Raw genomic sequence first — 13,254 nt, forward strand, 5'->3', positions numbered from 1 at the left:
TGGCAGAGTGCTAGCCTTGAGCAAAAGGAAGCCAGGGACAGTACTCAGGCCCTGAGTCCAAGGCCCAGTACTGGCCAAAAAAAAAACAAAACATAGTATATGAAACAGAACAATAGCCAGACCCCAGCGGCTCATGCCTGTCTGTAAGCCTAGCTACTCAGGAGGCTGAGATCTGAACATTGAGGTTTGAAGTCAGCCTGAGCTAGAAAAAGTCTTTGAGACTTTTTTTTTTTTGGCCAGTTCTGGGCTGAACTCAGGGCCTGAGCACTGTCCCTGGCTTCTTTTTGCTCAAGGCTAGCACTCTGCCACCTGAGCCACAGCGCCACTTCTGGCCGTTTTCTGTATATGTGGTGCTGGGGAATGGAACCCAGGGCCTCATGTATACAAGGCAAGCACTCTTGCCACTTGGCCATATCCCCAGCCCCAATTCTGACCTTTTCTATATATGTGTTGCCGAGGGATTGAACCTAGGGCTTCATATTCCCAGCCCAGTCTTTGAGACTCTTTTTTTTTTTTTTTTTTTTGGCCAGTCCTGGGCCTTGGACTCAGGGCCTGAGCACTGTCCCTGGCTTCTTCCCGCTCAAGGCTAGCACTCTGCCACTTGAGCCACAGCGCCGCTTCTGGCCGTTTTCTGTATATGTGGTGCTGGGGAATCGAACCTAGGGCCTCGTGTATCCGAGGCAGGCACTCTTGCCACTAGGCTATATCCCCAGCCCGAGACTCTTTTTTTTTTTTTGGCCAGTCCTGGGGCTTGGACTCAGGGCCTGAGCACTGTCCCTGGCTTCTTTTTTCTCAAGGCTAGCACTCTGCCACTTGAGCCACAGTGCCACTTCTGGCCATTTTCTGTATATGTGGTGCTGGCGAATCGAACCCAGGGCCTCATGTATATGAGGCAGGCACTCTTGCCACTAGGCCATATCCCCAGCCCCAGCCCGAGACTCTTAACTCCAATTAACCACCAGAAAACTGGAACTGGCTCAAAGTGGTAGAGCCACTAGTCTGGAGTGAAAAAACTCAGGGACAGTGCGTGGGCCTTGAGTTTAAGCTCCACGACTGAACAAACAAAAAAATAGAAAAAAGAACATTTTTCAGCCTTTAAACGGAAGGAATTCTGTCATTTGTCACAACTTAATAAACTTGGAGGATATGTTAAGTGAAGTAAGCTAGGCACACAGAAAGGCAAACATGTGATCTCACTTACATATGAGATGGAAAACAGTTGCACTCCATAGAGAATAGAGGGGTGAAGGGTGGGGAATATGGAGATACATGACTTCAGCTAGAAAGAAAAACTATTAGTGATCTACACAGCCTGATGGCCATAGTTAATAAAATTGCTGAAAGGTATTTTCAAATGTTCTCACACACAAAAAAGTTCTTACCGCAGAAAAGTATGTGAGATGGGAGGTCATACCTCTAATCATACCTATTTAAGCTACTCAGGAGGCTGAGATCAGGAGAATGGCGGCTCAAAGCTAGCCCAGGCATAAATGTCTGGGAGACTCCATCTCCAATTAAACAACAAGAAGCTGAGAGGAACACTGGGTGCTGGTGACTTAGTACCCATAATCCTAGCTACTCAGCTGGGGCAGACAGACTGAGACTCTGATTTCCAATTAACCAGCAAAAAGCCAGAAGTGGAGCTGTAGCTCAAGTGGTAGAGTGCCAGCTATGAGTAAAAGAGCCAACTGAGAGTGTGAAACCCAGAGTTCAAGCTCTAAAAAACTGACTGGAAGCATGGCTTAAGCGATGGAATCCCAGTCAAGCAAGTAAGTGTGAAGGCCCTCAGTTCAAACCCTGGTGCCAGCAAATATAAACAAGTAAATAAGTGTGAAAATGTATGTGTGTGTCAGCAGTATTCTGAGCTTGAAACCAGATTCAGGACTAGTGCTAAAGATGTAACTCAATATTAAAGTAGTGCTTTGCATGCACAAGGCTCTGGGTTCAATCCCCAGCTCTGCTAACAAATCAGCTCACAACTATGCAGGTAGTTTCCCTACTGCTGTGTGGATTGTACTAAGGAGACTGGGTGTAGAGAGACTGACTGATACATCTTGAGCTCTGCTGACCAGTGGTGTCTGCTGTACTTGTAGAGAACCTAGCTGGTAAGCCAGCACTACAGATCTCCAGTTCTCGAGCTGCTGCACCAAGGCCTCCCGTGTCTGCAGCCAGCGGGCGACCTCAAGATGATTCGGACAGCAGCCGAGCTTCCCTCGCAGAACTGCCCCGGATGCAGAGACCCTCTTTGCCGGACCTCTCTCGGCCCAATACTACCAGTAGTACGGGCATGAAGCACAGTTCCTCCGCTCCTCCCCCACCACCTCCAGGGCGGCGTGCCAATGCACCCCCTACACCCCTGCCTATGCACAGCAACAAAGCCCCAGCCTACAACAGAGAGAAACCCTTGCCCCCAACGCCTGGACAGAGGCTCCACCCTGGCCGAGACGGGCCTCCTGCTCCACCCTCAGTCAAGCCACCTCCTTCCCCTGTGAATATCAGAACAGGACCAAGTGGCCAGTCTCTGGCTCCACCTCCTCCGCCTTACCGCCAGCCTCCTGGGGTCCCCAATGGGCCCTCCAGTCCCACTAATGAGTCAGCCCCTGAGCTGCCACAGAGACACAATTCTTTGCATAGGAAGACACCAGGGCCTGTGAGAAGCCTCGCACCTCCTCCACCCACCTCCGCCTCCTCTTTACTGAGTAATAGGCCACCTCCCCCAGCCCGAGACCCTCCCAGTAGGGGAGCAGGTAAGTAAGTGCTTAGAAGCATCTTTTATTTTTCTTACAAGTTTATCTCTATTCCTTTTCCCAAAGTATCCCTTCAGTGATATAGACAATAATAATTTTTATATTCATCCAACTGGTTTATGGAGTACCTTTTTATATATATCAGATTCTTTTTAGGAAAACTACAGTAAATAGAAAAGACAGTTCTCCTTGTGGACAACCTAGTAAAAGAGATGAATAAATAGTATACAGTATGTTTTAGAGAAATCAAATCAGAGAAGAAGAGGATATACCGATATACCAGGGATAGTGTGATTTGTGTGTGTGTGTGTGTGTGTGTGTGTGCGCGCGCGCGCGCCAGTTCTGGGGCTTGAATTCAGGACCTGGGCACTGTCCCTGATCTTCTTTTGTTCAAGGCTAGCCCTCTACCACTTGAGCCACAGCGCCACTGCTGGCTTTTTCTGTGTACGTGGTAATGGGAAATAGAACCCAGGGCTTCATGCATGCTAGGCAAGCACTCTACCACTAAGCCACATTCCCAGCCCTAGGGTGATGTTTTGAACTGGGGAGTATGGTGACAATGTGACAGTGTCCTGAAGAAAGTAAGGAGGGAGTCCTCTGACTGAATAGATGTAGCAGGCAGTGGAACAAGCAAATACAAAGGCACTGAGGCAGGAATATTCTTGACGACGGGATAGTAGGAAGAAAGTCATTGTAGCAGGACTAGAATAAATGAGTAGGTGGCAAGAGTGGAAGGTGAGAAAGCTCAGTCTCCCCGAGAGACCATTACAGGACTGAGCTGAACCACGTGTGAGATGGGAAGCCACTGAAGGCTTTCAAAAGAGAATTTGTATGAGGATCATTAGTCTCTATGGTTCAGAACTGACTGCAGGACAGAGGTTGCAAAAGGAGGCCACGCAGGAGGTTTGGCAGGTGGGTAGGACTACAGAGGCATCACTTGAGCACAGACCTCTGGGCAACATGATGACACCTTGCCTAAACAGTTCCCATCACCTCAAAGAAGAAAGGAAGAGGGAAGGGAAGAAAGCAAAGCGTGTAGGAATGGGAGGAGAGGGATGTAGAAGTCTTTTAAGGAGTTTGCTCTGAAGGCTGGGTAGGTGTGTATGAGTAAATAAGTAATAGAATGGTTAGAATGTGGGTTGTGAGTTGAGGTTTTCTCTCTGAGATGGAAGATCTGTTTGCCTGCTGATAGATTGGGTAGCATAAAATGAGTGAAGAGGGGAAAATTGGACCAGGAAAGAGGGAACAAACTGTCTGAGCCTGGTCTTTGAGGAGGTGAGAGGAGATGGAATTTGATCCATACATGGGAATCCCTCATCCTTCATAATAACAAGAGGGAAGGCAGAGCATATAGGCATAGAAGCCAGTGGATAATTGGCGAAGTCCTACGAACATGTTGAAAAGGTTCTAATTTTCTTATTTCTTCAGTGAAATAGAAAGCAAGAAAATCAGCTGTGAATGCAGCCAGAGGAAGAGAGGAGTGTTGTTTTTTTAATACTTTATTTTAAGTAGTTGTACACAGGAACTGCCATTCAACAAAGCAGTTTATGATACAGTACATCTTGATCAATGAGAGAGGACAGTTTTAGAAAGAAGACATGAAGTGTTTGTGTGAAACTTGAGAGAATGAAGAAACCAGGAAGTATGCCCGGATCGGAAGCCGCAGAAAGGGCCTGCCTGAGATCAAGGGACATACCTTCCAAGAGGGAGTAATCAGCATGGTGTGCGTTCAGCTGCCATTTCTAGGTACAGGGACCCAAGTTGTATTTAACCAGTGCTGACATTTTGTGATTCTAAGGAAAAGTGATCTAGGAAAGGGAAGGATTTATGTAATTGATTCTTATAGTAGACCTTTAGTGCTTCAATTCAGGGTGGGGAGAATTAAAGAACCCCAGAAAGAGTTGAAGAGATTCTGTGATCCCTTTAAGAATGACCATGACAATTCTCTGATTGGGCCTAGGAATTTTGGCTCCTATATTCTTGTTACTGGACTTTGAGCCACACCTCTAGGAGTGACTTTTGAGCTTTTATTTTATAGTCAGTCTCTACAGATACAGAACAGTGATTAAGAAGTTAGGTCATCAGGCCTGTTGGTGCACTTGTCGTCTCAGCTACTGAGAAGGCCGAGTGAGGATTGATTGAGCCTAGAAACGTGAGACCTGCTTGGGCAAGACAATTAAAAAAGTGTTACATCATTAAAAAGCATGTATTATAAGCCCATTATTCCCTGGGTGCCTGTGGCTCATGCCTGTCATCCTAGCTACTCAAGAGTCTGAGATCTGAGAATCTGTGAAATTCTTATCTCCAGTTTACCCCACAAAAAGCCAGAAGTGGAGCTACGACTCAGAGTGGTAGAGTGCTTAATCTTGAGCAGAAAGACTCAGGAATGGTGCCCGGGCCCTAAGCTCAAACCCCAGGACCAACAGAGAGAGAGAGAGAATATTAGAGTTCTTCATGTGAGCAAAGTCCATGACTTTCTAGCCCCACCCAGTAATACAAGCAAAGAAAAGTGTGTGAGGATTAAGCTGAGTAGTTTTAAACGTCTATAGACTATACACATTTTACCACCCTCTGGTTTCTTTGGATAAATTTGAAGTTGGGAGCTATTCTCTTCTGTCCCTTAGCTACCACTAATATTGAGGCCTACAAGAGGCCTCAGCTTGCTTCCTGTGTAAGTGACCAGAACAGCAGTGAAAAAAAACAGATATTTTAGTCCAAGTTCTTTTGAGTATTGGCTCTATTTTGTTGTATGATGTTGAGCAAATTGCTCTGATTATCTGAGTTGTCTCAGCTTTAAACTAAAAGTATATTACTGGTTTTGTGTGTAAAAGGCTTCTAGAGAAGTAGTTCTTGGATTTATCTCTGTTAAATCACTTCAGACTACTGTTAATGTGATGTGTACTTTTTGCTATTTTTCTTTTTTCCTTTTTTTTTGGGTCGGTTGTGGGGCTTGAACTTTGGGCCTGTGCATTGTCCCTGAGCTCTTCAGCTGAAGGCTAGTGCTCTACCCTTGAGCCACAGCACCACTTCCAGTTTTCTGCTGGTTAATTGGAGATAAGTGCCTCACGGACTTTCCTGCCCAGGCTGGCTTTGAACTGCGATCCTCAGATCTCAGCCTCCTGAGTAGGTAGGATTACAGGTGTGAGCCACCAGCACCCAGCTTTTTTCCTTTTTTATTTGTTTTTTTTGTACCAGTAATAGTACTCGAACTCAGGGCCTAGGTGCTGTCCCTTAGCTTTTTCACCATAGCTGGCTCTCCACTGACCATAGCTCAGTTTCTAACCTTTTGCTGGTTTATTGGAGATGAGAGAGAGTCTCGTGGAATTTTCTGCCTGGGTTGGCTTGGAACTGCGATGATCAGATCTCAGCCTCTTGAGTAGTTAGGATTACAGACATAAGTAAGTGGTGCCGACTTCATTTTTGTTTTTATGTAAAGAATTTACATGTGAGTGCTGGGAATGTGACTTAGTGGTAGAGTGCTTGCCTAGCAGGCAGCCTCAGCACCACATACACAGAAAAAGACAAGAGTGGCGCTGCGGTAGAGTGCTAGCCTTGAGCAAAAGAAGCTCAGGGACAGTGCCCAAGCCTTCTCAGCAACCAAGAAGTCTGATCTTCGTCCATAGTTTTTTCCCTAAATCTTCCTTCTATAGAGTAAAATACTGCCTTCAATTTTTTTGGTTATTTTAAAATTCAGAGCTTTATGTTTGTTAGGCAGGCTTTATAACACTTAAGCCATATCTCCAGTCCCAAGTACTGTCCTCTTGAAGGATAATTTAAAAGATAGAGAAATAGCCAGGTGTCAGTGGCTCACATGTATAATCCTATCTATTCAAAAAAAAAAAAGAGAAAGAAAAAAAATATTATCTTGGGTTCCAAAAGAGGATCTCCTACCTAATTTTTTTTCTTTTTTTTTTTCCTTTTTCAAGCTGACTTTTTTTTAGGACTGCATTTTTCTGGCTCTGTGACTTGAAACAGTCTTAAAATTGCATCTGACAAAGAACTCGGGAGCTTATTGGGTAGAGCATGTGTCTTTTCCCTTTGTCCCTCCTCCTCTCACCAGCTCTCCCCCCAGCCTAACTATTTTGGATTGTAATTGCAGCTCCTCCGCCCCCACCACCCATGATCCGAAATGGTGCCCGGGATGCTCCCCCTCCACCCCCACCATACCGAATGCATGGGTCAGAGCCCCCGAACAGAGGAAAGCCCCCACCACCACCCTCAAGGACACCAGCCGGGCCTCCCCCTCCTCCTCCACCACCTCTGAGGAATGGCCACAGAGATTCTATCACCACTGTCCGGTCTTTCTTGGGTGAGTCGCCTGCTCTTTTGTTTCATAGCTCCTGGGTGACTTCTCTCATTCCACTGCCTTGGCTGCTGGCTGACCATCGAGGGGTAAGGATGGCCACACCATAGTTTTCTCATGGCATTTCCTCACCTGACTTTCACCCTCAGATTTCTACACCCCATCCATTGACATCTTTTCTTACATGAATTGCTTTGCAATAGGTTGAAGTAAAGTCAGAAGGTATCATGTTAACTTTAAAGCTATTCTCTGGCTTGAGCACAAAAGCTCAGGGACAGTGCCCAGGCCCTGAGTTCAAGCCCCAGAACCTGCAACAAAAACACAAAAACAGAAGGAAACCTTAGTTTGTTGGCTGCAACAGGCTATCTATACATGAGGATGTTTGAGTGGTTTATTAAGCAGAATGGGTGGTAAGAAGACAGAGGTCTATGGATGCCCAAGAAGGGGCCATGTCAGTTAATATCCTGTTCTTTTCACAGATGATTTTGAGTCAAAGTATTCCTTCCATCCAGTAGAAGACTTTCCTGCTCCAGAAGAATATAAGCATTTTCAGAGAATATATCCCAGTAAAACAAACCGAGGTGAGAAGGGTAATAAGGAACTTTTTTCCTTTATTGCATAGACATAGAATTTTGTGTTGTCTCCCTCCTCTTTCCATCAAAGCTAAGCCTTCTCAGTAGCTAGTTTTACAGGCAAGAACCATCAGTTCCAGGCTTGTGTTTCTTTCTTAGGTCAAAATCTGCTTCTCAGCCAGGCGCCAGTGACTCATGCCACCAGCTACTCCTAGCTACTCAGGAGGCTGAGATCTGAGGATCTCAGTTCAAAGCGAGCCAGGGCAGGAAAGTCTGTGAGACTCTCATCTCCAATAGACTACTCAGAAAAAGCCAGAAGTGATGCTGTGTCTTAAGTGGTAGAGAACTCTCCTTGAGCACAGAGAAGCTCAGGGACAGCACCCAGGCTCTGAATTCAAGCCCCAGGACCACAAAAATAAATAAATAAGTAAATAATCAAACTGCTTCTCTTCATCTTTAGTATCTTTTTTAAAAAAACAAAACAGGCTGTGAGGGCTGGGAATGTGGCTTAGTGGTAGAGTGCTTGCCTAGTATGCATGAAGCCCTGGGTTCAGTTCCTCAGTACCACATACACAGAAAAGGCCAGAAGTGACGCTGTGGCTCATGTGGTAGAGTGCTGGCCTTGAGCATAGACAGGCTCAGGGACAGAGCCCAAGCCCTGAGTTCAAGCCCCAGGATTGCCAAATAAAAAAAAAATTTTTTAAAGGTATTATTCAGAGTCTAGTGTGTCATCAGTATATATGTGTGTGGATTTTTTTTCCCCAGCTGCCCGTGGAGCCCCACCTCTGCCACCCATTCTCAGGTGAAGCCTGGTTTGATCCTGTTCCTCAGGAAAAGAATGGACCTCCTCTTCTTCTCAGATGGTCCCCTCCATTCCCCTGAACCTGCATGAGAGCTCCTACCATGTTACTCCAGTGCAACCATCCCTGGACTCGAAGCATCCTCCTAGCTCACTTCCATCTATGCAGCTCGTCTCTGGATTTGGTGATGGGACTCTTTCTGTTGGCAGTGGGGCCTCAGGCCCAGCACCCATCCCTCTTCTAGCAAGTCCTGCCAGTCCATGTCTCCTGCTTTCCCTGGGGAAAGGTGCCTTGTGGTGGATGGACTCGCTGTTGGGCAGGGTGGAGCATGCTACTCCTCTATGCACTTATCCAGTGTGGGGAAGCTTGGTGGGTGCATTATATTCCATTGTTTAGGAAGCTGGCATAGCCAGGACTTCTGGGAGAGGGGCATTTGTAGTGAGGCAGGAAAGGAGTGTACAGAGAAGTGATCTGTTTTAAAGGTCAGGTTTGAAGAAAGGACAAGGAAATGGCTCTGCTTTATTTTTAGGGGTATTTGGTTTTGTTCTTATCCCCCCCATTCCAGGGATAAGTTGAATATACACACTAAATACTAATCAGTTGAACTAAATATTAAAAAAAGAAAAGGGTGAAAGAAGCTGAGGATCAGTGTAGAGCTAGTCAGTTCTTCTGCAGCTAAGGGACCAGGAGCCATTCAAATCTCCTGGGACTCCCTGCCCCCTTTCCTCAGGGTACTAGGTTGAAGAGTGTTCTCCCTCCATCCTCATCCCTCTGAAAGAAAAGTCACTTTTTGCCAAGGGCATCATTCAATTATGATCCACAATTTCCAAAAACTTCTGGTGGAAGACAGGGAGATATTGCCTGGGTCTTAACCTCAACTGCAAGTCTGCCTCAGTTTTTCTGACTGACCCTGAAGTGGCCATTGGCTCTTGAGTCAGTCAATCCCTGGAGAGTGTTCCAGAATGACTAAGAAGGAAAGGAGGAGACACCCTTCCTTCATGGAAGGATCTGGCTGTGGAGGGGCCACAAAGGACTTGGCACCTTGCTTAGAACAACATTGACAGTCAGCCTGATGGAGTGGGCTCTTCCTGTTCTTCCTCTATTCTCACTTTCCTAGACTGCAGGGGCTAATGAGAAAATAGGAAAGGTTGAAGAGTCAGAAGCTTGGAGGGATAGTTCAGTATTCCTCTAGGCCAAGAAGCACAAAGATGTCAGTGAGGTTTGCCCCCTCGAGATAGGTCTTCCGTTGGCAGCCAGCAATACATTGTTTCTTAGTCTTCCAGGCCCTAGTTAAAGTTAGCACAGAGAAAATGGACGTTCTGTCTGAGAGGTTGGGCAGTGAAACAACATCCTTTCTCCAACAGCAGGCCAGGGCTCCTGGACACCACAAACCAAATGAGTTTGATAATAGCCATTACCACATGCCCAAGGCTGCTTCCGGCTTGGCCTGAGAGCAGGGAGACCAAGCATTGAGAGTGTGGGGCATTCCAGTTAAAAACTTTAACCAGATCCATCCCAGGCCCAGCCTGCCTTAGTAACCCTTCTAATGTAGTGGATCACAGGCTAGACCATTCTAATGTAGTGGATCTGCCCTGATTCCTGATTAAGAAAAAAACAAAAACCAAATCTTCCTAGTGCTAGGAGGTGAGGGAGGACTAAACTTGAGTTATTCTGAGTCTGTTATCTTTTGCCATCTCCGGGATCGCATGGACTCTTGTGACAGACCACGGTTATATCTGTCACTGACCTTTTTCTAATGATTCATTATTTATTCTTTTTGTTTTTTTAAAATCTGTTAGCAGTTACCTCCCTGATGTATCCCCAGAATCCTGCCGAGAATAGAGGTGAGAGGGGAATACTAGAGTGGATACTGCAGCAGAATTCCAGGGTACATGCTGACACGTTTCTGAACTTTGACTGTGAAGTCTTCCCATTTGTTTTTGAAATGGGAGTTGATGCCTTTTGTACAATGTTCTCAAAGTATACTTTTTTTTTTTTTTTTTGCTCCTTTACTCAACTATAGAGCATCAAGATGTGTATCACAAAGCCAAACCCCAGCTTTTCATTGGGGCTGAATCTTCCTCCCCATGACCTGCTGCTGCCCCTCATATTCCCCAGCATTTGGGCTGTGTCACATGGGTACTGGTTGTACTTTCATTGTCTTTGCCTCATGAAAAAAATGGGCGGGGGGGACAAAAAAGCAAAAAGAAAGGCCTGGGTTTAGATCTAATCAAAGGATGATGATACAGCACTGACTGAAATGTCTTTTGCCTTATCCATTATTGGGTCCTTCTGTGTATAACAGATTTACTGTCATGTATATTTGCTATTGAAGGTGGGAATATGATCCTCATAGTTCTTGGTCTATTTTGTATGTTTTATGAAGCTTGTAATGTAGGTTTAAGGTGGGCTGGCTACAAGAGCACTAAAACTTCTCACCTTTTAAACTGCTTTTTATCTGCTTGTGGGAACGTTGTCCTTTCAGTGGAAGATCGGGTGGTCTCATGTTGAGGCTGTTACCCAGTCCTCTTAACTCCCCTGTCCCCTCCCAGACGGAAGAGACATCACCCAGCTGAATATCAAGGAGCTGTGCTAACAACAGCTCTTGTATGGGTTTGTGTTTATGATGTTTTTCTCTAGTGAGAAAAACTTAGTAGTTGTGTTTCTTACTGCCCTGTCTGGAATTAGGACAGTGCCTCTAAGTTTTAAAATAATCTAGATGCCTCGTTCTCCTTTTCTGGTCACTTAACCTGGACCAAAGCACTTTGATATTCCAGGTGTGGTTTTCTCCTGGAGCTTTGCTCCAGCTGTAAAAGCCCAGCATTTTCACAGCCTATGCCTGAACAGAGTAAGCGAACCTAGGGCTATCCCAGATGAGGACAAACAGATGGGGTCCAGGAGTGTAGCCTGGATTCATTACCTGGCAAAGGCAAGGAGAGTAGTCACTGGTCATTGCACTGGGGAAATGCCCTCACCCTTGGCTTCCCAGCTCAAAACCCAGATTTACCTCCAGGGAGAGAGATGAGGAAAAAAAATTGTAAATAGACTTGCTACAGAGCAACTCAGGGTTGGGGTATGTTTTAATTCTCCTGATCACTTGAAATAATCTGTAGGCTGAGTGCTTATGGGAGTGGGGAAGAAGTGTGACTGCAGGGTCCTTCCCTTCTGTGAAACTCTGGGTGGAGTACTGGGCATCAAAGGCCCTTTGATGGCACTACACTGAGCTGTCTGTCCTTCTGGAAACCCCCCCTACAATCAGCTGCAAATCATGCCAGTTGCAGTCTTGATTTTCCCTTTGAATCTCAGTCCCTGGCTATGTGGCCAAGGTGGCTTTCTGTTAAGCTGCCCTAGTTTAGGGAATGGGAGGAAAGAGAAGAGAGAGAAGCATTACAACTCCGCCTTCTCTTAATACAAAATAAAACAAAACTATCACCACTTTCAAAATCACATGCAAAAAGAAAAAAAAAAGAGCTAACTTTAATTGAAGGAAGGGTTTGGTTCCATTCAGCTCCACGTCATTGTGCCTTTACTTGTGTTAGATTTCTGTGCTTTCTTCCTTTTCCCTCTTTAAAGTTATTAAAATCTTCCTTGACAACAGCCGTTTCCTTCTTTCTCTACTCTTGTTTTGGACAGTTTAGTGGGTTCCTTCCTTAATTGTCTTAAATATCATTCCGCTGGTGGCAGAGGGGCCTATACCCTTCTAACATCGAACCTTTCCAGCAGTGACCAGCATGGACGTCATAGTCAACACTGAATAAAAAACTAGAATGGGTGTGTGTGTGTGTGTGTGTGTGTGTGTGTGTGTGTGTGTGTGTGTCCATCTGCATGTGGATCAATTTCTTTTTTAAAATAATTTATTGTATGATTTATTTTGGAGTTATATTCTGATGACAGTGCTCTCTCTCCCAAATAGCACTGATTTTTTTCTCCCTTCTCTACAATGTATAATCTAGTCTCAGGTTGGATTCTTCAGTACATTTTTTTTCTGGATGCCATGCAGTTGAATTAAACCTTACTTTTAAGAACAACAACAACAAAAAACCCTTAAACTGTGTACTGTGTACTCTTGACTGGAATATGCTTCCAGAGGGAACAGAGAGAGGGGAGGGAACCTGTTGCCTCATCTGGGTGAGTGTGGTGATTTTATTTCAGGTCCCCTGAGACCCTGTATGTACTGATTGGAGCAGGGGAAGTATCTGCAGCTTCCTATGGGTCTTTTTTTCTGCTGTGTTTTGAAAATCAGTTCTGGTTAAACCATGATGACCTGCAGATTCTGACATCGTTTTCTGTTTTCTACTTCTTTCCCCGCATGACTTGGGAGAGCCCAGAAGGCTCCCTAGCCTTGTGCCCTTTCCTTGTATACCATAATGATTCTTTGCCTCTGTTCTGTGGCTACTCGTCTGTGGAAAATGGAAGAAAAGATGGGGGCAGGGCCTTCAGGCTCATGTGTATCCCTGTTTATGTGTCAGCCAGTTTTCTTCACTGCTTTTTTTTGAAGCTGAAATCTTAGCTGCTTTTCTTGAACTTTGACTTTAGGTGTACAAAATTCAACCAGCCATTCTTTGCTTACTGTGGTCTGCTGACATAACCACTAAGGTTTAATGAACTTAACTTTCACTTCATTATTAGCAAAGGTCTTAAAATTATTTCCCATACTGATTCATAATGGGTGTGTGTATGAATCACTCTCCTAGTTGAGAAATAAAAAACATGTGGAGGGAAAGGGGAAAGAACCCATTTTTATCCATACTTATCAGACTGGCTGGATTCCTGATGATTTGGCCCATCATTGTCATTAATACAATTAATAAACTACCTATTTATTGATTTAA

At 45.2% G+C, this 13,254-nt stretch overlaps 1 protein-coding gene across 3 annotated transcripts in view; it reads left to right on the forward strand.

Annotated features, from left to right (window-relative positions):
* Wipf2 (WAS/WASL interacting protein family member 2) overlaps positions 1-13,254 on the forward strand; it is a 41,230-nt gene extending 27,976 nt beyond the window's left edge. For all 3 annotated transcript variants that reach the window (XM_048365600.1, XM_048365599.1, XM_048365601.1), the window contains exons 5-8: positions 2,094-2,747; positions 6,847-7,056; positions 7,530-7,631; positions 8,388-13,254. In XM_048365600.1, the coding sequence (XP_048221557.1) occupies positions 2,094-2,747; positions 6,847-7,056; positions 7,530-7,631; positions 8,388-8,428 (1,007 nt within the window). In that variant the 3' untranslated portion in view covers positions 8,429-13,254. The remainder of the gene's footprint in view (positions 1-2,093; positions 2,748-6,846; positions 7,057-7,529; positions 7,632-8,387) is intronic.

The sequence above is a fragment of the Perognathus longimembris genome, chromosome 17 (genome assembly GCF_023159225.1).
Source record: "Perognathus longimembris pacificus isolate PPM17 chromosome 17, ASM2315922v1, whole genome shotgun sequence".
NCBI lineage: Eukaryota > Metazoa > Chordata > Mammalia > Rodentia > Heteromyidae > Perognathus > Perognathus longimembris.